Source organism: Schistocerca serialis, chromosome 2 (assembly GCF_023864345.2).
Source record: "Schistocerca serialis cubense isolate TAMUIC-IGC-003099 chromosome 2, iqSchSeri2.2, whole genome shotgun sequence".
Taxonomy (NCBI): Eukaryota; Metazoa; Arthropoda; class Insecta; order Orthoptera; family Acrididae; genus Schistocerca; species Schistocerca serialis.
This window is the reverse complement of record NC_064639.1, coordinates 131,362,639-131,386,888: the sequence shown is the minus strand read 5'-3', so window position 1 is coordinate 131,386,888 and position 24,250 is coordinate 131,362,639. Positions and strand designations below refer to the sequence as shown.

Here is a 24,250-nt window from a genome sequence, read left to right as displayed (position 1 = left end):
ACGTTTTTAATCCATTCTTCCACACTAACATCAGTGACAAGCCAGTCACATTTTAGGCAGTGACCACCATGTGTCTCTTGTTTGTTGTTATGGTCTTCAGTCCTGAGACAGGTTTGATGCAGCTCTCCATGCTACTCTACCCTGTGCAAGCTTCTTCATCTCCCAGTACTTACTACAACCTACGTCCTTCTGAATCTGCTTAGTGTATTCATCTCTTGGTCTCCCTCCGATTTTTACCCTCCATGCTGCCCTCCAATGCTAAATTTGTGAACCCTTGATGCCTCAGAACATGCCCTACCAACTGGTCCCTTCTTCTTGTCAAGTTGTGCCACAAACTCCTCTTCTCCTCTATTCTATTCAATACACCCTCATTAGTTATGTGATCTACCCATCTAATCTTCAGCATTCTTCTGTAGCACCACATTTCGAAAGCTTCTATTCTCTTCTTGTCCAAACTATTTATTGTCCATGTTTCACTTCCATATACGGCTACACCCCATACAAATGCTTCCAGAAACAACTTCCTGACAAATCTATACTCGATGTTAATAAATTCCTCTTCTTCAGAAACATTTTCCTTACCATTGCCAGTCTACATTTTATATCCTCTCTACTTCGGCCATCATCAGTTACTTTGCTCCCCAAATAGCAAAACTCCTTCACTACTTTAAGTGTCTCATTTCCTAATCTAATTCCCTCAGCATCACCCGACTTAATTCGACTACATTCCATTACCCTCATTTTGCTTTCATTGATGTTCATCTTATACCCTCCTTTCAAGACACTGTCCATTCCGTTCAACTGCTCTTCCAAGTCCTTTGCTGTCTCTGACAGAATTACAAAGTCATCGGCATACCTCAAAGTTTTTATTTCTTCTCCATGGATTTTGATACCTACTCCGAATTTTTCTTTTGTTTCCTATACTGCTTGCTCAATATACAGATTGACAGATTGAATAACATCGGGGATAGGCTACAACCCTGACTCACTCCCTTCCCAACCACTGCTTCCCTTTCATATCCCTCGACTCATATAACTGCCATCTGGTTTCTGTACAAATTGTAAATAGCCTTTCGCACCCTGTATTTTCCCCCTGCCACCTTCAGAATTTGAAAGAGAGTATTCCAGTCAACATTGTCAAAAGCTTTCTCTAAGTCTACAAATGCTAGAAATGTAGGTTTGCCTTTCCTTAATCTTTCTTCGAAGATAAGACGTAAGGTCAGTATTGCCTCACATGTTCCAACATTTCTACGGAATCCAAATTCATCTTCCCCGAGGTCGACTTCTACTAGTTGTTCCATTTGTCTGTAAAGAATTCATGTTAGTATTTTGCAGCTGTGACTTATTAAACTGATAGTTCGGTAATTTTCACATCTGTCAACACCTGCTATCTTTGGGATTGGAATTATTATATTCTTCTTGAAGTCTGAGGGTATTTCACCTGTCTCATACATTTTGCTCACCAGACTGTAGAGTTTTGTCAGGACTGGCTGTCCCAAGGCTATCAGTAGTTCTAATGGAATGTTGTCTATTCTCGGGGCCTTGTTTCGACTCAGGTCTTTCAGTGCTCTGTCAAACTCTTCATGCAGTATCGTATCTCCCATTTCATTTTCATCTACATCCTCTTCCATTTCCATAATATTGCCCAGAAGTACGTCACCCTTGTACAGACACTCTACACATTCCTTCCACCTTTCTGCTTTCCCTTCTTTGCTTAGAACTGGGTTTCCAACTGAGTTCCTGATATTCATGCAAGTGGTTCTCTTTTCTCCAAAGGTCTCTTTAATTTTCCTGTAGGCAGTATCTATCTTACCCCTAGTGAGGTAAGCCTCTACATCCTTACATTTGTCCTCTAGCCATGCCTGCTTAGCCATTTTGCACTCCTGTCGATCTCATTTTTGAGACATTTGTATTCCTTTTTGCCTGTTTCATTTATAGCATTTTTATATTTTCTTCTTTCATCAATTAAATTCAATATTTCTTCTGTCACCCAAGGATTTCTACTAGCCCTCTTCTTTTTACCTACTTGATCCTCTGCTGCCTTCACTACTTCATCCCTCAAAGCTACCCATACCACTTCTACTGTATTTCTTTCCCCCATTCTTGTCAATTGTTCCCTTATGCTCTCCCTGAAACTCTGTACAACCTCTGGTTTAGTCAGTTTATCAAGGTCACATCTCCTTAAATTCCAATCTTTCTGCAGTTTCTTCAGTTTTAATCTACAGTTCATAACCAATAGATTGTGGTCAGAGTCCACATCTGCCCCTGGAAATGTCTTACAATGTAAAACCTGGTTCCTAAATCTCTGTCTTACCATTATATAATCTATCTCATACCTTTTAGTATCTCCAGGGTTCTTCCATGTATACAACCTTCTTTCATGATTCTTGAACCAAGCGTTAGCTATGATTAATTTATACTCTGTGCAAAATTCTACCAGACGGCTTCCTCTTTCATTTCTTACACCCAATCCATATTCACCTACTATGTTTCCTTCTCTCCCTTTTCCTACTCTTGAATTCCAGTCACCCATGATTATTAAATTTTCGTCTCCCTTCACATTATGAATAATTTCTTTTATCTCATCATACATTTCATCAATTTCTTCATCATCTGCAGAGCTAGTTGGCATATAAACTTGTACTACTGTAGTAGGCATGGGCTTCGTGTCTATCTTGGCCACAATAATGCATTCACTACGCTGTTTGTAGTAGCTTACCCACACTCCTATTTTTTTATTCATTATTAAACTTACTCCTGCATTACCCCTATTTGATTATTTATAACCCTGTATTCACCTGACCAAAAGTCTTGTTCCTCCTGCCACCGAACTTCACTAATTCCCACTATATCTAACTTTAACGTATCCATTTCCCTTTTTAAATTTTCTAACCCACCTGCCCGATTAAGGGATCTGACATTCCACGCTCCGATCCGTAGAACGCGTTTTCTTTCTCCTGTTAACGACGTCCTCTTGAGTAGTCCCCGGCCGGAGATCTGAATGGGGCACTATTTTACCTCTGGAATATTTTACCCAAGAGGACGCCATCATCATTTAACCATACAGTAAAGCTGGATGCCCTCGGGGAAAAATTACAGCTGTAGTTTGCCCTTGCTTTCCGCCATTCACAGTACCACCACAACAAGGCCGTTTTGGTTAGTGTTACAAGGCCAGATCAGTCAATCATCCAGACTGTTGCCCCTGCAACTACTGAAAAGGCTGCTGCCCCTCTTCAGGAACCACACGTTTGTCTGGCCTCTCAACAGATACCCCTCCGTTGTGGTTGCACCTACGGTACGGCCATCTGTATCGCTGAGGCACGCAAACCTCCCCACCATCGGCAATGTCTACGGTTCATGGGGGGAGGAACATCTAAGTAATAATTGCAAATTAATACCATGAAAGTTAAGTCCAAAGAAATGTCGGTCAGAGATAACTTTTATGTGTGAGTTGTAAACGCAATGAAGAAATTCAATGTGTGTACAATATTCATTCACGGAAAAGGTAAGTCGCTTGCTAGCTATTGTGCTATCAAGTCATACGAGAGCAGCTCTTGCCATAGTTGAGCGAACGGAGCGCGATGAGATTGTTTTACTTCCAAGAGTCGTTGTTGCGTGACACAGACGCACAGATTTTGTGAACTGATATTCAGACAAGTGACTTGAAGCGAGATAGTATGCTGAATGTGTATGCCGAGTTGTTGGACTTTATTAATGGAAGTAGGCAATATTGTATTCAACATTCATATAAGTGAACTTATAGAAAGGAATGGACAAAGTTTCAAAAGACTATAATACACGTTTAGTCCCGAGTAGGAGACATTGACACGAATACATGAAGAAGATACAATTACGCCAAGGGTTAAAGCTGTAGTAATTGTCACGATACTTGAAACTAATAGAACTGCCAGTGCTAATTAACTGTGTGCATGTGGCGTTATGTTTATAAAGTATTTAGCAAAAAGGAACAATAAAATTCTTCATCAAAAGTGGAAATTCAACTTGTCGCTTCCATCATTCTATGAATATTTGGTAATTGCGCATCAAAAGTTAATGAACAGTGACTAACTTGGAAGTAAATTCGTGGACTGTTAGTTGTGACAAGGAAGGTTTGGACATACATAATATTACGACGCAAGATAATTAAGACATCGTTAAAGAGTATCTGTGGATCTCCGGTCATATAGAGCAAACAATTTTACTTAGCAATGAACAAACAACGACCAATACGATCTGCAATTGAACTTTTTCCTCGCTTTTGGTGATGCGGTCAATGTGCATGAGGGAAGATTCATCAATTACTGCACTAAAGTATTAACCAGGCACATAATAATTCAACTTCAAACCATAAGAGACAATCAGAGTGCGCAGTTTGCATTAATAAGGAAACTGCGGACTCGCAATGAAACTTTAATCATTACGCGAGGAACGATTTCTTAAGAGCTGTTTCAGATCTTGTCTCTCGTTAACCGACAAGGACATCCATCATCGCGCATTGCGTCTCGACTCCACCGACCGAGCTGTAGCAGTAACAGCTCCGCGGCGTCGACATCAGCAGCACGCGGCGGAGAGGGGATGTGACATGGTGTAATATACATGCTGTGTAATATATACATGCCCATTCCCCTCAACATGCAGTGCTTGGCAGCAATACTGAGTGCACCACATCATTGTGCATTGGGGCAGTTAGGGCAGGGCGGAGATCATGAGCTATGTTTACTCAAAGAGGCAGACATGTGAGGGCAGCTGATGTTATTTCAAGTACAATAGCATATTGCTCACTATCATCTACACTCCTGGAAATGGAAAAAAGAACACATTGACACCGGTGTGTCAGACCCACCATACTTGCTCCGGACACTGCGAGAGGGCTGTACAAGCAATGATCACACGCACGGCACAGCGGACACACCAGGAACCGCGGTGTTGGCCGTCGAATGGCGCTAGCTGCGCAGCATTTGTGCACCGCCGCCGTCAGTGTCAGCCAGTTTGCCGTGGCATACGGAGCTCCATCGCAGTCTTTAATACTGGTAGCATGCCGCGACAGCGTGGTCGTGAACCGTATGTGCAGTTGACGGACTTTGAGCGAGGGCGTATAGTGGGCATGCGGGAGGCCAGGTGGACGTACCGCCGAATTGCTCAACACGTGGGGCGTGAGGTCTCCACAGTACATCGATGTTGTCGCCAGTGGTCGGCGGAAGGTGCACGTGCCCGTCGACCTGCGACCGGACCGCAGCGACGCACGGATGCACGCCAAGACCGTAGGATCCTACGCAATGCCGTAGGGGACCGCACGGCCACTTCCCAGCAAATTAGGGACACTGTTGCTACTGGGGTATCGGCGAGGACCATTCGCAACCATCTCCATGAAGCTGGACTACGGTTCCGCACACCGTTAGGCCGTCTTCCGCTCACGCCCCAACATCGTGCAGCCCGCCTCCAGTGGTGTCGCGACAGGCGTGAATGGAGGGACGAATGGAGACGTGTCGTCTTCAGCGATGAGAGTCGCTTCTGCCTTGGTGCCAATGATGGTCGTATGCGTGTTTGGCGCCGTGCAGGTGAGCGCCACAATCAGGACTGCATACGACCGAGGCACACAGGGCCAACACCCGGCATCATGGTGTGGGGAGCAATGTCCTTCACTGGCCGTACACCACTGGTGATCGTCGAGGGGACACTGAATAGTGCACGGTACATCCAAACCGTCATCGAACCCATCGTTCTACCATTCCTAGACCGGCAAGGGAACTTGCTGTTCCAACAGGACAATGCACGTCCGCATGTATCCCGTGCCACCCAACGTGCTCTAGAAGGTGTAAGTCAACTACCCTGGCCAGCAAGATCTCCGGATCTGTCCCCCATTGAGCATGTTTGGGACTGGATGAAGCGTCGTCTCACGCGATCTGCACGTCCAGCACGAACGCTGGTCCAACTGAGGCGCCAGGTGGAAATGGCATGGCAAGCCGTTTCACAGGACTACATCCAGCATCTCTACGATCGTCTCCATGGGAGAATAGCAGCCTGCATTGCTGCGAAAGGTGGATATACACTGTACTAGTGCCGACACTGTGCATGCTCTGTTGCCTGTGTCTATGTGCCTGTGGTTCTGTCAGTGTGATCATGTGATGTATCTGACCCCAGGAATGTGTCAATAAAGTTTCCCCTTCCTGGGACAATGAATTCACGGTGTTCTTATTTCAATTTCCAGGAGTGTATTATAACAAAACTATTGATACGTGAGTGCAGCAGCAGGTAACAGCTAGTGTACATATAAATATGTTCCAAGAAAGCAAAGTCAGACTAATAATTGTTAGAAGTATGACAAGGAAGTGTGAGTCACCTGTGAAAGAGATTTCACTGGTTCTTGAATACCGCACATCAACCTGCGATCACTATCAGGTATAATCAATAAAGATGTCTGAGATGATTCAAAGAAGAGCAGAATATCTAACCACAGGTTCATTTAGAAAAAGGGAGAGTGACGAGGTGGTGTTCATTCACTTCCAGCTCACGATGCTACAAGAGGTTCTAGGTATCATTGAGAGGTTTACTGTTAAAATTCAGAAATGTGCATTCCAAGAAAGTCTAATAACATAATTCTACCTCCCCACACAAATCTAATGAAGTGACTTCAGTGGTAAAATCAGAGTAATTCAAGCTAATACAGTGACTTGCTTACAGCTGTTATTCCTGTACACTATGCAAAAATTGTACAGGAAAGGGAAAAAATGATGAGTACAGATGTAGTCAGGAAAAAAGAACAGGAAGGTATCGAAATTTTCACCAAGTGGAGAAAGGTGATAACTTAAGTCATGGGGTGCACGTCACAAATAAATTCAAATGGGATGTAAATCACAATTTCTTTACACTTCAAAGCATGAATATACAAGCAGCAACCAAAATCTGGAAATATTTTACGTTCTGTTAGGCCTGTAGTATAGTATACGTTATCGTAAGACATAATGAAAATAAAAGCTCCAAAACTATCTGCAGTAAGACAGCGTGTTTCATATTTTAAATGATAGGGCAGTTTAGGCTTAAGTGCTTCATCAAGTGAACTGTCAAAACAACATTGGTAAGACTATCTATATGTAGATTGTGCTGTTTCATGTTTAAATTTGCATTGGTACTTACATCTAGTTGGAAGTGATGGCAGTATTGCATCTACAGTAATTTTTTTTCATCAAGTTGAGGTACGTATAAAATTTTTTGTAGTTACAAAACATAAAAATATATCTTTGACTGATATTTTAGCAGTTCAGTGTTTTGACAGTTCCTTACTAGGATGAAATATGTTTACAAAGTGTTAGGTAGGTGGATAAGTTCGTAGCATTTTTCCATAAGTTTAATAAACCCTCCAAATACACATAATAGAGACTTTAGTCTTCAATAATATATTCTCCTTCACTACTCACAAACAGTCTGTCAACACTTCAGTAACTTTTCGATTCTGCGACTGTAAAAATCACGTGGTTTTGGGGTAAAGAACTTGATAAGCCATATTCTGAGCACATTTTCATCCTGAAAGGAAGTTCTATGAAGGTTGTTCAATAGAGAGTGGAAAAGGTGAAAATCTGAGGATTCAAGAGCAGGTGAATAAGGTGGGAGCAGAATGACTTCCCAACTCAGTTCTTGTATATTGTTTTTTGTCAGTCTACGAGAAAGCAGATGGGTGTTGCCATGCCTTTGTTCTTGGATTTCATCTGCAAGATGTCTCAATTGTTGCCAATAAATGTCAGCAGTTGTGGTTACATCTCATGTAGCAGTTCTTAGTACACCACACTATCGCTGTTCCACCACACACATAACTTTATCTTTTGTGGATGTGCGCAGGTCTCTGTACAAGAGCTTGCTGCTTTGTTTGGGTTCAACCATTCCTTCCTTTTACTTATGTTAGCATATAGACAGCATGTCTTGTCACCATTAACAATGCAGGATAGGCATGGTGGCTGCTGCTCACAAGCCAACTGATGACCAGCAAGCAGAGATGCACAAACGGTCACCCATTGATTTTTGTGATTTTGGCTTAGAGCAAGCATGCAGTGGCCACACAGCTCATTTTTGAACCCCGTTGCATGTAAATGTTGCGCAATGGGTGACTGATCATAGTTTATCACATTTGTCAATTCTTGAGCACAATGATATGGCTCATTGTGGATTAATGCGTTTAAACAAACTTCATCAAATCCCGAAGGTCTTCTTGAACATGGAGGGTCAGTAATGTCTAAACGATCCTCCTTAATACAAGAAAACATTTTTCTTGCTATATTCTGACCAATGGCATTATTCTGTTGCAAATGTTTCTGGCTGCCTCCGCTGCTGTCACCCCTCTTTTGAAATGAAACAGAGGGAGACATTGGAAATATTCCGATTCCTCCACTTGGCACGCCATTTTCTAGCATCCGAAGCTCCACACACTATCTCCAAATGACAAAATGACAATATGTAGACTCAAATAACAACAATGAAATACAAATAAAAAATGACAATTGATAAATAAACTCATAGAACCAGTATACCAACACGCAAAACAAAAATGTTACGAGCTTATGCACCAACCTGATATACACGGCGGCTTATCAGTAACGATGTTACATTTCACTGTTTCTATTTCCTTTTGAATTTTATCTTTGGTCTGTGTACAAACACAAATTCCACCTAACAGCAGATCTGACATTACAAACCTATATACCAACACAACAGTGCAGGAAACAATAGAAATTACAAAACAAAATCTATTACAGCACAGGAAAACTTCTATTGCAGAAACTTATCAAATCATGTCTTCTTAAAATGACTTTATCCCAAAATTATTTTGAATTCAATGGAAAAATTTACACCCAAGCAGATGGGGTAGCTCTGAGAAACTGTGTACTGGGATAATTGTAGGTAAATTTGTCAGCACATTAAAGAAAAGTTTTTCAACTCTCAGTGGCCAATACTTAATAAAATCATCTACTATTATGGATATGTAGATGACACTTTAATGCTGATTCATTCAATGATTAACAGAGTAATCAATTTTCCTCCAGAATACAAGCTATACAAAAACAACTGAAAACACTCTGTTTCATAGACTGCAAAAATTATTTGATCCAGATACAGTAACAAAGCTATATAAAAAACACACAAAACTGAAACCCATCACAATATATAATGACAACATCTTACTAGAGAAATTGTAGGATATAGAAGAACCTACATACCTACACTTTACCTAGTCAGAATATCAAATAAGATAAATGGACTATTCAAATCCACACACATACAACTGGCTTTCCATACACATAACAATCTAATAATGAAATTACAATCAAGCACAACCAAAATCTCAGAATACGTCACTTCTGGAATATGCAAAACCACACGTGACGCTTGCAACGATTTCTATATCTGCCAAACCACACAAATTCTAACACCAGATCTGAAAAACACATTAGAAACACTAATAGCAATCTGTCATGTTTCTGTTTACATCTGAAAACTCAACACCAGAAATCAAAGAAAACTGAAACTGCATTAGAAACATTAAATATAATAACAAAATGCCTTACTATGATCATTCTCAAAGAACTGGAAATATATATTCATACAAGAAGATACCCACATGAAACTCTACATGAACACCAGACTTTAAACATGCTCAAAAACTTTATTGACATAATAGAATACAAAAAGGATAGTCATATGGGAAACAAAATATACACAAACCATAAATAAAATTCAAAGGAAAATAAAAACAAGAAAATGCAAGACGATCTCTGATAAACCATATATAAATTTGTAAACACATAGCACTGCAGTAAAGAACTGCCAAAATACTGAACTGTCAAAACATCTGTCAAATGTATTTTTACATTTTGTAGCTACAAAAAATGTTGTACTTACCACAATTCGACACCAAAAAAATTTACTATAGATGCAATATGTAAGTACCAATGCAATTGTAAACATAAAGCAACCACAATTTACGTATAGATAATCTTACCAATATGTTATTTTTGCAGGTCACTTGATAATGGCAATTGTGTCAAAACACGCCTGTCAGGTAAAATATTATATATATTATCTTATTGCGGCTAGTTATGGAGCTTTGATTTTCATTATGTCTTATAAGATTTATAAAGTTTAAATGCGTGTGCGCACGCGCGCGCGCACACACACACACACACACACACACACACACACACACACACACACACACACACTGTAATTTTCCTATATTTTAATGTAAATAATTTGTATTATTTGAGGAGTGAAACAGGAGAGATCAAGTTTATGCATTAAGGGAATAGTCTCAGAAGGTTTAGAAAGGTCACAAATGTTTTCAGCATTTTACTCTCCTGAACTGTTCAACTTATTTCTTAACCAGATACTGGTATTTTTGTACTCACAGCAGTAGCTTCCAGGAAATCTAAGCTGTCTTGACTGCAACGTTTATGGTTACTGTCTGGTCTGTCTACAGGGTATGTAAGAGCACTAAGTAGTGACAGATATTCAGGTTCGTGTAATGCCCTTTCTGATGAGTGTTTCTGTATCCCCTGTAAACAATAACAACAACAAAAATATTTTTACTCAGTCTGATTTAAATAGATTTTTGTGTAGCAGATAATATTAGTGAAAGTAAAATCTTCTGGGTTGTTTGGCCATGTCATATTTCTTCTACACGATAGACATTTCAACTCTTCTGCTTGGATCTTCTTCATGATCTTGGGGAGTTCATGGTTAGCTGAATGTTCAGCTATGGTTAGCTGAGTGTTCATTCAATTGTGAATATCACAAAATGCTGAACAGGACGCCAGCAGAGAAGTTGAAATTTCGATCATGTATATGAAATATGATGCAGCCTAAGATGATGATGATGATGATGATGATGATGATGTTTGGTTTGTGGGGTGCTCAACTGCGCAATTATCAGTGCCCGTACAAATTTCCAATCTTTGTTCAGTCCAATCTTGTCACTTTCATGAATGATGATGAGATGATGAGTCCCTGAGCAGAGAAAATCCCCAAACCGGCCGAGAATCGAACCTGGGACCCCGTGATCCAGAGGCAGCAACACTAGCCACTAGGCTACGAGCTGCGGACTGCAGCCTAAGAACCCAAAGAATTTTACCTTCAGTGACAACAGCAACAGCATGCTGCAGACTTATTAGTGTTGTGTGTTTGATTAAATATGAGCAAACATGTTTAATGAGGTGTTGGATTATTTTTAGCCTACAAAATGAGGCTACAAGTCTAGAATAATTTCTGAGCGTATTATGCACCATCTGTAATGTAGTGCAACACTTAGTTCTGTCATGATGGTGGCACTACCAACACTCCACTAGATTCTTTGTTCTGCAACCAATAACATATACTTGATAAGGTAATAGTTGAGTGATAAGTTTAATCATGTGAAGTGTTGGAGTTCATAAATGTAACTGTCAAACAATACCACACAAATGCTAACACTGTTAATTATTTTATTGTTATTTTTTGAAGATGATAGGATGTTTGCCATTGCTGGTAATCCCATACAACTCTTGTGGCAATGCATCTGCAGAAACTTCAGTTTGCTCCACTACATGACCTTGGTCTGCCTCACGACAATTATGATCTTTTGGCCACTCTATAATGCAGTCTTTCATTCCAGTTATTTTTGGAAGACGGCATGATGATTACCATTGTTTGTATGCTCACAGAATGTTTGTGGCAACATATCTGCAAAAACTTCCATTTCCTTCCCTACATGACCTATGGTCTGCCCAAAGACAATTATGATCTTTTGGCCACTCCATAATGCACTCTTCTGTCCCAGTTCACACAGAAAATATGAGGTAAATACCATGCTGAACCATCTCTATGAATGTTCTGAACACTATTCAGCACTTCATATGCAGCCTCCAAACACTACCCCTTAAGGTAACTAAGAAAAAATCTTTTTATGACAAATGGTAGGACAGTGCATTATTCTCAAATCAGATTCAAACATCCAGAATGAATTTTCATACTGCAGTGGGGCTCGCACTGCTTTGAAATTTCCTGGCAGATTAAAAGTGTATGCTTGAGCAGGACTGTAACCTGGGACCTCTGCCTTTCACCAGCAAGTGCTCTACTGACTGAGCTGTCTAAGCTTGACTCACAACCCACCAACATAGATCCAGTATCTCTTCTCCTACCTTCCAAACTGCAATGAAGTTCTCCTAGATACCTTGCAGGACAAGCAATCTTTCGCACAAAGTATGCTGCAGAATTTCTGTGAAGCCTGAAAGGTAGGAGAAGAGGTACTGCCAGAAGTAAAGGTGTGAGGGTGTGTTATGGGTTGTGCTCGGATATCTCAATTGGTAGAGCACTTGCCCAAGAAAAGGAAACGTCCTCAGATTCAAAACTAGGTCCTTGAACATACTCTCTTGAATATGATTCAGATAATCATCTCCTTACAGAATTTTGTTGGCATTATGACATATGACCCCAAACAGTCTATCTAAAACCTCATCAATTGCGTGAGTCTACATGTATCAGACTAAGTGTTCTTTTTACAGAGGCCGATATGCTCCTTGATAATTATATGGAGGTTTCTTACACATGATTACCTAAAGTATATCAGCATACATGATTTGCCGGACTACATAATTGCACCAAAGATTGAATTATTATTTTAATTTGTAAATACTGTTTGCAACAAAGCACAGGCTACTTTAGTTTACTTGAAACTCATTTTAAGCTCCCAAGTCTATAGTGTCATGGTGTTTTTGACAGTTTAGGGAATTACTACGTAGGGTTAGTATTTGTCACATTTGGTTATAAAAAAATTAAATCAGGAATTTAAGCAATTAATTAACCGCAGGAGCTAGTTTATCTGTTATAAAAATATGTTATTGAATACACAAAAACTAGATAAAAACAAAATAGATAATAATGAAACTATAGTGGGACTAAGAAAAAACTGAATGTAACAAGAATGATCTCAGGCATTTTGTCAAGCACCTCGGTTAGTAATTCCTCATCCTGTGCAAACATGTAGACCATCTTGCTGAGGCGACACCTGCGATGTTGTCGCTGGATACACATGAGCTCCCACAAGAGGAAAGCAAGGCCCCATGGACTAAGAGCCACTACTGCGCGAAGTGATGGCCCATTGTGCTGTGCAGAAGTGATACCGTGGTTCAGCAATTCATGGCGTAATTTTGCCATGTAGCGACTGACACCTGTGTGCATCATCTCTGCACTCACAAGGCTGCCTTTCCAAACATTCACAACTTCCTGTGCTGTTTGGTTATTCTGTGTACAGAACAAAATTGCAAACAAAAGCATACATATTACTGGTGCCACAACTACTTACAAACTTCAGAGAATACATTACTTAAATTATTAAATGCCTGGTGCATTTTCAGTAATCTAAATGTTTTGAAATTACATATAACTGAAAAGCAAATAATCCTTTGGTCAGGGCATGCAGGAAACTAAGAATTTCTATTTTAAACTTCACAGTCATAGGTGTTCTCTATATGGTCGTGAGATACTGCCCACACCATTCACAGTTCATTAGTATGGAAAATTAAAACTATGTGGCATTGTTGTCTAAGAAACTCCAAGGAGTGGTCCAGCCATCTAATTGGCAAGGTTTACTACCTTTACACACAACAGCACATTCCTTCTTGAAGTGCGAGCACATCTGCTGAAACCAGGCAAATTTGATGAGCATGTGATAAGTGTAGGAGACTACAATGAGAACTTGTATAATTTAGACTCACTTTGTGTTGTTGATGAAAATGAGAGATAAGGAAGAGGGCAAAAGCCAGTGCTGACACACAGCTTACTTCTCTCAGATACAAGCCTGAGTGCAACTCCAGCCACAGTACTTGTGTCCAAAGGAGTGCACCTGAGTATATCTCAGCCATGATGTTTTGTGGTGCATAAGCCACCTATCATTTGAGAACAGAACTAGTTTTATGTGAGAACAATGTATGGATCTCTCAGTCCCTGCACATTGTCAGGTGGTACCTCTGTTCCCAGTGTATAGAATTACTTTGCAGCAATGACAATAAGAGCTGCTCTCTTGACTGACTGAGCTGTTGCGAGCTTCCGTTGTCATGAGATTCATGCATGTACTCATTAGGTTCTGATGTTTTCTGTAATTGTGCTACAATGTATCACATTTGTTGAGGGACTAAGAAATTTCAAAAAATCTAGAGAAAGAACTGAATGATTCTGGATTGGAGAGAAATATATCTAAGGGGAATAGTCTGAAGAAACTGGGGAAGCTCTCTTCCAGAAACTCACAACACTGTCTCAAGAAATTCTTCCTAGTGCAACTATCAGCAATGGGCTTGTAGACAACATTTACTAATAAATTCCACTAACTGAAATGAAGCAGCATCTAACACGGGTTAGCAAGATGGGATAAGGTGAAACAGCCTATTGGCAAAGCAAGCTGGAAAAAACAAGCTGGTATTGCCCTGACTGCAATATATGTCTTTGCATTCAGAATGTTTTAGACTTTTCCATAGAACAGCCAATTATGAGTGAAATTCTTTTTGGAAGGATAGTTAAGTTACTGTCATCATTACTGTAAAATTTGCAACCTATAACAGAACTAAAATAAATGTGATAAGTCAGCCTTGAAGCTTAATCTTTTTTAGTGTGTGTTCCCTTTAAGGTGTCTCAAACAAGGATATGCCATTAACATTTTGAATAATGGCATATATGACTTGTTTTCTGGGCCCTAAATTTTGCTAACTATATGGATCTCAATGTGTTAATCGCCATATAATGAATGGATTCTCATCAACAGGGCCACATGCCATCACTAAATGAGATATGGGGGGGAAAGGTTAGGTGTTAAAAAAGATTAATGGTGTTAAATAAATCTAAAGAACATCTAGTTAGGTGTGGTTTTTGTGGAATGTAGCACTCAGGCTGTGCAAAAAAAAAAAAAAAAAAAAAAAAAAGAGCATAAGAATTTGAGTTAGCCACTCTCTGAAATAGTGATTGTTGCGAGTACTTGTGATTATGGGCATGTGTGTGTGTGTGTGTGTGAGAGAGCAATATCACCTAAAACATCAGTGGTCTGGGGCCAATGACATTTCTAAACAAAAAAAGTTTCCCATCAGTACCATGCAACGTCAGTTTCTGTAAGAAAGAAGAAAAAAATAATGTAACTAGTATGTTGTGCTATGTCTCAAGAAGCAACAGCACAGTTCATTTACTGGCTTATGGATGAAATGACCATTATGTCATAGCGTCATCACATTAAATGTATACACAAGCAAGATGGTGCAAAGAAGGGAGCCGATTAATAATAGCCTTTTCACAGGTTTCGCTGATTCTCTGAGTAACTGTACAATTCCTGTACCAGTAAGATAAAGGGTACTGAAAAGGAAGGAGCTGAGTAATGTATTGGGTCCATATTAACAGTAATTTAAACATTTCCACTGCTCACTTGACAACTGTTCACTGACTGAAATCATATAATTTGACTGCTTCCATATGGCAATATGCCTTTTTTTTTTTTCTCTTTTTTTTTTTTTTAAACGAGTACATCATCTACTGCTCAGAAATGAAATATTTTTATGAAAAAAAAAAACAGGTACTTTGAATTTTACATATATATATATCAAACAAAACTTTACACAGTAGAAGAAGTCAAGCCATACTATATTAGAAACTATGGAAGTTACTGTCACAGCATTTCAATGCTAAAAAAAAAAAAGGGGGGGGGGGGGGGGGGGGTTGAATGAGTAGGAGGAAACATCCCACCAGCTTTTAACATTCATTTCATGTCAATGATTATGCCGGGATATAAAAGCTCATTTTGCTGAATAATATGGATATTTATTTACATCCCCAGTTTGTGACAGCCTATGTGCTCATGTTTACAGTTCTTTATCGGTGGACCATTCTATGGATATAGTGCTAGTTCTCAGGATCATTTCCACAAAAATGCCTTTAAAGCTTCAAGACATCAGTGTAAAGAAGCTGTAGAATATGGTTTACTATGGTTTAACATCTGAAAATGCTGTCCATTGCAACTGTGTCATCCAATTAACTTTCTTGCTGACTCTGTAAATAATGATGTGCCAGTCACATATCATTCTGAAACATGCATCCAAATTTAGGAGTCATTCAAAATGAAGAGATTTGTTTATTATTTCCAGTCTTATTTATTGACATAAATGTAGTTAACAGCAATCAAAACTTGATTGCATTAATAAATGTTACCCAGACATTCAGTAGTGGTAAGAAACTTAAAATTGGCAAACATATGATGAGCCACAATTATAGGCTTACTGATCACAATACACACAAGGAAGTTTAAATCACAAACTTTCACAACAATTATCTAAAGAAACTCATACGTTTATTTTGCTTAGGGAGATAACAATGGGCTGCACAAACAACAAAACACAGAGATGGATATGTCTGTTCATACACACCATCAACAAAAAGGTGACTCCTGAAGTTAATTTGATCTCATTTCTTTGAGTCTTAATGCCAATTTACAACACTGATGAAGTAGCTCTTACTGATCACTGTCAGCCATAGAATTGGATTAATAAATACATAACAGACTTTATCTTACCATGTATGGCTCTGCCACGTGAAGCATATTCTTGTATTCAGTGTATTGTGAAACTAGCTGATCTATTGAAGAACTATTAAGAATCCTCTCTTCATCTGCTGACAACTCAATCCCTTCTTCTTCTTTCTGGAACAAATTTTCAGTAAAAGGAAGACGATTCTATTCAAAATATACAAGCATAAAATTACTTTATGAGGAAGAGCAGAAATGAGTTACGTATCAATAAATAATAGAAAATGTGAAAACAGCCAGTTTCTGGAACAGAAGAGATAAAGAGACAGCTAGTGAGTGCTGGGTTGCTGACAATACCTGCCAGAGTTAACTTTCTCCTGTTAGCTGTACATATTCCAGAGCAATGATTAATCAATCACACATCTGCATTTGGTATTTTTCTGATTGAAACAGTTTTCAAGGAGCTTTACTATGAAATGTTTGTAATTCAGTGAAGGCTGACTACCATGTCCCCTAACAGTTTGTCAACAATTAGCACAGTGTTTAATCATTGAAGAACCACCAAACTGAATAAATCAACTGATCCATTGCTGCAGCTGTGGTACACATACTCACTTCAAGAGGGTGAATCACAGTTGCTGTTTCAAATAACAATCATGTTTGTTAGTCAATGTCATCACCTACTAGCTGTCAGTATGGGAAGACATTTTCCCTAATCTGGTACAATTAAGTGATACCAAACATTCAAATAATTACATAGCTCTTCCTTCACAAGTTACTAAAAAATAATGTCTCAAATACATAAGACTGTTTTTCCAAGTTTTCTACTGAGCTGTTGTTTCCATTTCATGCCCAGTATTTCGACGACTGACTTGGCTGTCTTCTTCAGGTGCTGTGAGTTTTGCTGTTTTGTGTACTCACTGCCTGGGCTCCAACCAGACTGTGAACTATTGTTGGTCCGCTGCCATTATTTATAGCAGAGTTCAATTCCCAATGCCCACTATGCCATTTGATGCTCTTTTGTTTTTCACAGCTTGCATTGATATTCCGTGAACTGCAAATTCTCTCAGCAATTTCTGATTTTGGTGCATGTGATGGTCCCCAAGATTTTAATAAATTGAGTGCCAGACCCCAAATGTTATTTAAATTGAAACCACCCTCCCAGTTTATTAAATTTTCTGACATCTTTGTTTCAGTAAAGATGGTTGGTTGGTTGGTTGGTTGGTTGGGTGTAGAAGGGACCTAACTACACGGTCATCAGTCCCTCCAACCTTAGATTAACTAAAACCGATAAAATCCCACATTAGGAGTGGCAACTACAACGTCCATAAAATGAGAAACTAAGGGAAGGAAGGAAGGAAGGAAGGAAGAGGGCGGAAGAAGATGTGAGGGAAAGAAAGTAACTAATAGAGGAGACAAGAGAGACAATCAAGACATAACAGACCCCGTAACAAAAGGAGTGGAAAGGCAGAGGGCCAGGATGAACCACCAAGCCCAGTTGAAGCCAATCCAGTCGGGGTGAAGGGGGGAGCAAGAGGGCCTGCCACCCCCTCCACTCACCGATAAGGTGGAAGGTCCCTCCCTTAAATAAAGCAATAAAAACCCCCATCATGAATAAAACATAAAACGAGATCCACCGCTGAGGCATTGTCAGCCAACACCAGGGTAGCGATTCCGGAAAGCTAAAAGTCCGTCGTAGGGTGGCTAAGTTGGGGCAGTCCAGTAAGATGTAAGCCACAGTCAACATCAATCCACAACGACAGAGAGGGGGGTCCTGACGACAGAGGAGATAACCGTGAGTCAAAAAAATATGGCTGATGCGGAGCCGGCAGAGGATGACAGAGGCCTTACGAGAGGCCCGTAAGGAGGACCGCCATGGAGTTACAGAATACTTAATTGCCCTGAGCTTGTTTGGCAAAGAAAGAGTGTTCCATTCTGCATCCCAAATGCCCAAAACCTGACAACGTAATGCCGAGTGAAGGTCTATTTCCAGAATGCCAATAGCAAGAGATGGCCTGTTAGTAGCTAATTTAGCCAGTCGACTGGCAAGTTCATTGCCAGGAATCCCAAAATGGCCTGGGGTCCAAATGAAAACCACCGAGCATCCACGTTGAGCGAGGACAGAAAGGGAGTCCTGGATAGCGATGACCAACTGGTGGCGAGGGAAGCACCAGCTGATAGTGTGCAAACCGCTCAATGAGTCACTACAGATATTGAAGGATAGCCCTGAGCAGGACTGCTCCTGCTCAGGGCTATCCTTCAATATCTGTAGTGACTCATTGAGCGGTTTGGTCCAGTGTGTGCAAGATGGCTACCAATTCTGCAGTAAAAACACTACAGCCATCTGGCAAGGAACGAAGTTCCATGTGTTGCGTATAGGTGTAAGCAAAACCAGTGTGGCCAGCAACCATGGAGCCATCAGTATAGATCACTTCTGAACCCTGAAAAGAACTAAAGAGCCATCGGAGGGACAGTATTATTTGAATCGATTGAGAGATCAAGACAGAGTTGCGGCTGAGAGACGCACCATGGAGGCGTATGTGCGTGTGCAGAGAAGAGAGGTGGTTAAGCCAATTGCTGGAGCTAAGAAAAGAGCGACTGAATGCGAACAGCCATGGTGAGCCCACTTCGTGGCTGCCGCTGCGGCAGTGGGATCTCTGTGTCTGGATAAAGGAGACCGTAATTAGGGTGCTATGGGATGCAGCAAATGCAGAGCGCATAAGATATCAGTTGTTGCTGGCGCAAAACTCGCAGTGGTGGAATCCCTGCCTCTGCGAGAAGGCTAAGTATGAGGCTAGTCCGGAAGGCACCAATCACAAGTCGGATCCCACAGTGGTGGATGGGGTCCAGTATCTGCAGCATTGAAGCCGACGCAGAACCATAGACAGGACTTCCATAGTATAAACGAGACTGGACCAATGCTTGATACAATCGCACGAGAACAGTGCGGTCTGCACCCCAGGTGGTATTGCACAGACACCTAAGAACACTGAGATGGGACCAGCACATCCTCTTCAGCTGGCAAAGCTGACGGAGCCATGTCAACTGGGCATCGAAGACCAGACCCAAGAAGTGATGGGTGTCCACCACCTCGAGGGGCTGGGCATCGAGGAACAGTTCCGGATGGGGCTGGACTGTACGGCAACAGCAGAAATGCATGACACATGTCTTGGCCACCAAAAACTGAAAGCCATGGGAGAGAGCCCATAAGTGGGCCCGACAGATTTCCCCCTGTAGACGGCGTTCTGCAGCGCCCATTACGGATGATGCGAGGTATATAAAAAAATCATCAGCATACAAAGAGCGGGACACTGTCGGCCCAACAGCTGTCACCAGACCATTAACGGTTATGAGAAAGAGAGGGACGCTCAGCACGGAACCCTGTGGAACCCCATTTTCTTGCCGATGGGGAGAGCTGTAGGAGGAGCCAACTTGGACCTGAAAAGAGCGGCAAGAAAGGAAGTTACGGATAAAAATGGGCAGAGCGCCACGAAGGCCCCATTCATGAAGGGTGGTGAGGATGTTGTGGCGCAGGTGGTGTCATAAGCTTTATGCAGATCAAAGAAGACTGCAAGGAGGTGTTGCCGATGGGCAAAAGCCGACCGGATAGCAGACTCCAGGTAGACCAAGTTATCCACCATAGAGCGGCCACAGCAAAAACCACTTTGAGTCGATGACAAAAGGTCGCGGGATTCAAGGATCCAAAACAGCCGCCGACTCACCATGCGTTCAAGGATTTTGCAGAGGGTGTTAGTAAGGCTAATGGGACGGTAGCTATCCAACTGAAGAGGCAGCTTCCCTGGCTTCAACACTGGAACAACAATGCTTTCCTGCCACTGGGTAGGAAATACTCCCTCGCCCCACAGACAGTTGAAGAGGGTCAGTATACGGTGGTGGCCAGCCACCGATCAGTGTTGGAGCATTTGATTATGTATCCGATCTGGTCCAGGAGCCATGTCAGGACAAAGGGCGAGGGTGCTGGCAAATTCCCACTAGCTGAATGGAGATTATATGGTTCTGAGCAGCAAGAAACAAAAGATGAAGGCAGTCGTTCTGAACACTCTTTCAGGAGAAGGAACGTGGGCGGATACTGAGCCGATGCCGAAGCTTGAGCAAAGTGTTGAGGGAAATTTTCTGCCACAAAGTCCGGATTTGTAAGGACAACACCATGCACAGAAATTCCTGCAGTTCCGGTGGCAAGACGGTGGCCAAATATTCGCCAGAGTTTCACCCGACTTGTGAAGAGTGGGTGTGGGGGCCTATGACATCTACATATAATTCCCAGCAAATCCGTTTCTGAAATTTGATTAGGTAGCAGGTCCAGCGCAGAGTCGTTTAAAGACCAGAAGAACAGCAGTAGAAGGGTGCCGCTTGAAGCGTTGAAGAGCATGGCGGCGGTCTTTTATGGCTGCAGCAATTTCCGGAGTCCACCTAGGGACCATCTTCCAGCGAGGGGAACCTGAAGAAGAAGGGATTGCAGAAACAGCTACTGAAAGGATGGAGGCAGTCAAGGTCTGAGTAGATTCATCAACACTGTCGTGTGGCAATTCAGGGGGAATGGGAACAGAGGAGAAGGCACCCCAATCAGCCTTAGATATGGACCACCTGGGAGGGTGACAAAGCGAGAGACACTGAAGGAAGGTCAAAATAATTGGGTAATGGTTGCTGTCACATAAGTCATCGTGGACGCCCCACTGAATGGAGGGAAGAAGGCAGGGACTGCAGATGGAGAGGTCAATGGTTGAGAAAGTGCTGTGTGCCATACTAAAGTGTGTGGGAGTGCTTGTGTTTAGTAAACAGAGGTCAAGCCCTGCCAGAACAGCTTCAACTGTCCTGCCCAGGGCAGTAGTCGTATGACTACCCCAAAGAGAGCTGTGGGCATTAATAGCAGGAAGGGAGAAGGCAGTAGTTGAAGAAGGGTGGTGAGTGCATGGGATGTGGGCGGCCTGTCAGGTGGGAGGTAAAGATTACAGATTGTGATTGGAGTGGCCAGATGGACCCTGACAGCAATGGCTTCCAGAGTGGTATGGAGGGGAACCCATTTACTAACAATGTCCTTGCGGACTAAGGTGCAAACACCACCAGAAGCCCACAAGGGGCCAATTCGGTCCCGACAGAAAGTGTGGAACCCACGAAGGGTGGGTGAGTAAGAATTGACAAAATGGGTCTCCTGGAGCGCAATACAAGTGGCAGAGTAGAGGCAAAGAAGGGGCTGCAACTCTGGAAGGTGATGAAATATCCATTACAATTACACTGGAGGATTCTCAAGCTGGAGTCCAAAGTGGAAGCGAATGGACCAGACTCGGTCATGCCACCGAGTCGCTATCAGTCACCAATAAGGATGGCATAATATCCATATAGGTGGGGTCAGACTCTGTTGGTTCATTTACTGTAGGAGGGGAAGGCTACACCTCAGGGGGTACCAGAGGGGCCTTGCCCTTGTTCCTGCGTTTCTGCTTCTTCTCTTGGGAAGCGAGGGCAAGCACGGAATTACACCGGGCAATCTTGGCGCCCACCGGTCGCGGATCACGCTGCCGGTGTGGAGCAGGAGATCGCCTTTCAGGGGGGTGCCGGGAAGAGGAGTCCTGGAAGAGAGCTCCAGTACTGTTGGCTGCCAAAGGAGGGGAGCACTTCTCTGACGGGAGAGGGGGAGCAGCACCCAAAGGGGTGGGGGGTATGAGTACTGAGGGGGAGCGGGAGTGAGAGGGGGGGGGAGGAGGGGAGGAGGGGGAGGGGGAGGGGGAGCGGGAGGAGGAGGGGGAGCGGGAGGAGGAGGGGGAGGGGGAGGAGGAGGAGGAGGAGGAGGCTGAAAGCATGGGGCGAATGGGGTGGGGCTAGGAAGAGGTGGGGGTAGGAGGGGGAATGGACGTAATTGAGGCAAAAGTAGAGGTCACAGACACAGGATGGAGCCAGTCATATTTTTGACAAGCCTCGGTGTAGATGAGCCAATCTAAAGTTTTGAACTCTTGAATCCTTCTTTCTTTCACAAACACCAGGCATGTAGGCGAGCGTGGAGAATGCTGTCCATTACAATTTACACACATTGGCGGGGGAGCACAGGCACTCCCCTCATGGAGGGGGCGACCACAGTCACCACAGAGGGGATCAGTGATGCAGTCCGGTCACTAACACCACCTATCCCATCAAAGGCAGGGCTACCTGTAAAATCAGTCATGTGATTTACAAGCTAAGCTGCAACCTCTGTGCTGCAATCTATCCAGGCATGACAACCAACAAGCTGCCTGTCCGCATGAATGGCCACCAACAAACTGTGGCCAAGAAGCAAGTGGACCACCCTGTTGCTGAACACGCTGCCAAACATATCCTTCATCTTCATGACTGCTTCACAGCCTGTGCCATATGGATCCTTCCCACCAACACCAGCTTTTCTGAATTGCGCAGGTGGGAACTTTCCCTGCAACACATCCTATGTTCCCGTAACCCTCCTGGCCTCAACCTTCGTTAATCATTGTCCTCACCCATCCATCCCCCTCCCTGTTTCCATTCCAGCACTACACAGCCGTCATTTCACTGCCACAACCAGTCTTTTATTTTCTCTCCTTTCCGCTACTTACCCCCTCCTCCCTCTGCACCTTCTCTCCTGCCCTCCGTCTATACTGAAACACTTGACTGTCTGCCACTCCCACCATACTATCCCTCCCCCTAGCTGCCCCAGCCTCCTCCTTACCTGCACCCAGTCGCCACTCCCATCATGCAATGATGCTGCTGTTCGCAGTGTGGTCTCAGCTCTCTGAGACTGCAGATGTGTGTGCAAGTTGCATTTGTGTGTGTGTGTGTGTGTGTGTGTGTGTGTGTGTGTGTGTGTGTACTGCTGACAAAGGCCTTAATGGCTGAAAGCTTTAATTGTGTGAATCTTTTTATTGTGCATATCGCGACTCAGCATCTCCGCTATATGGTGAATAGCAACTTTCCTTCTCTGTTATAGCTGTAAGTGCAAGAATTATCATACAATCAGCTCAATAGATCACACATCCAGGTTGATGATAATAATCATATAGAGAGGAATGGAAAAGGAAAGTGAGCAACTGATGATCAGGTTGGCTTTAGGAAAGAGAAGCAGTTCTTACTTGTGCTTGACAGTGGAAGCAAGACCTAAGAAAGATCTGGGCTTGTTCATAGGATATGTCGAGCTAGAAAAATGGTCTGACAGTTTAAAATGGTGCAAGGTGTTCAAAATTCTAAAAAAAATTGGTGTAAACTAAAGGTAAAGATGGGCAATATACGATATGTACTGCAAAAACTAGGAGAAAATAATACAAATGGTAGACCAAGAATGAAGTGTCAGGATTAAAAAGGGTGCAAGACATGAATGCACTCTCTCATCCCAGATGTGCCATCTATACATCAAAGAAGCAATGGCAGAAATAAAAGAAAGGTTCAGGAGTCAGATTAACACTCAGGATAAAATGATATCAATAATAAGATTCACTCTGATACTACTGTCCTCAGTGAAAATGGAAAAGAATTATAGGACCTGATGAATGGAATGACAGTCAAACGAGTACAGAATATGGATTGAGAGTAAACTGAAGAATGACAAAAGTAAGGGGGAGTATCATAAATGTGGTTAGTAGTGGTTAGTTAACATCAAAATTGTGGAATAATAAAACAGATGAAGTAACAGAATTCGGGTACATTTGATGCAAAGAGGACATTAGTGGACAAAACAGGGAAAGAGGGCTGCAAGAAGTCAACTAGTACCAAACTTCAACC

The 24,250-nt window shown here is 42.2% G+C and overlaps 1 protein-coding gene across 1 annotated transcript in view; it reads right to left on the bottom strand.

Annotated features, from left to right (window-relative positions):
• LOC126456833 (guanine nucleotide exchange protein smcr8b-like) overlaps positions 1-24,250 on the bottom strand; it is a 135,543-nt gene that overhangs the window by 43,489 nt on the left and 67,804 nt on the right. Inside the window, exons 6-8 of the mRNA XM_050092638.1 lie at positions 16,565-16,690; positions 12,970-13,263; positions 10,395-10,541 (exon numbers count right to left, since the gene is read on the bottom strand). Of these exons, the coding sequence (XP_049948595.1) occupies positions 10,395-10,541; positions 12,970-13,263; positions 16,565-16,690 (567 nt within the window). The remainder of the gene's footprint in view (positions 1-10,394; positions 10,542-12,969; positions 13,264-16,564; positions 16,691-24,250) is intronic.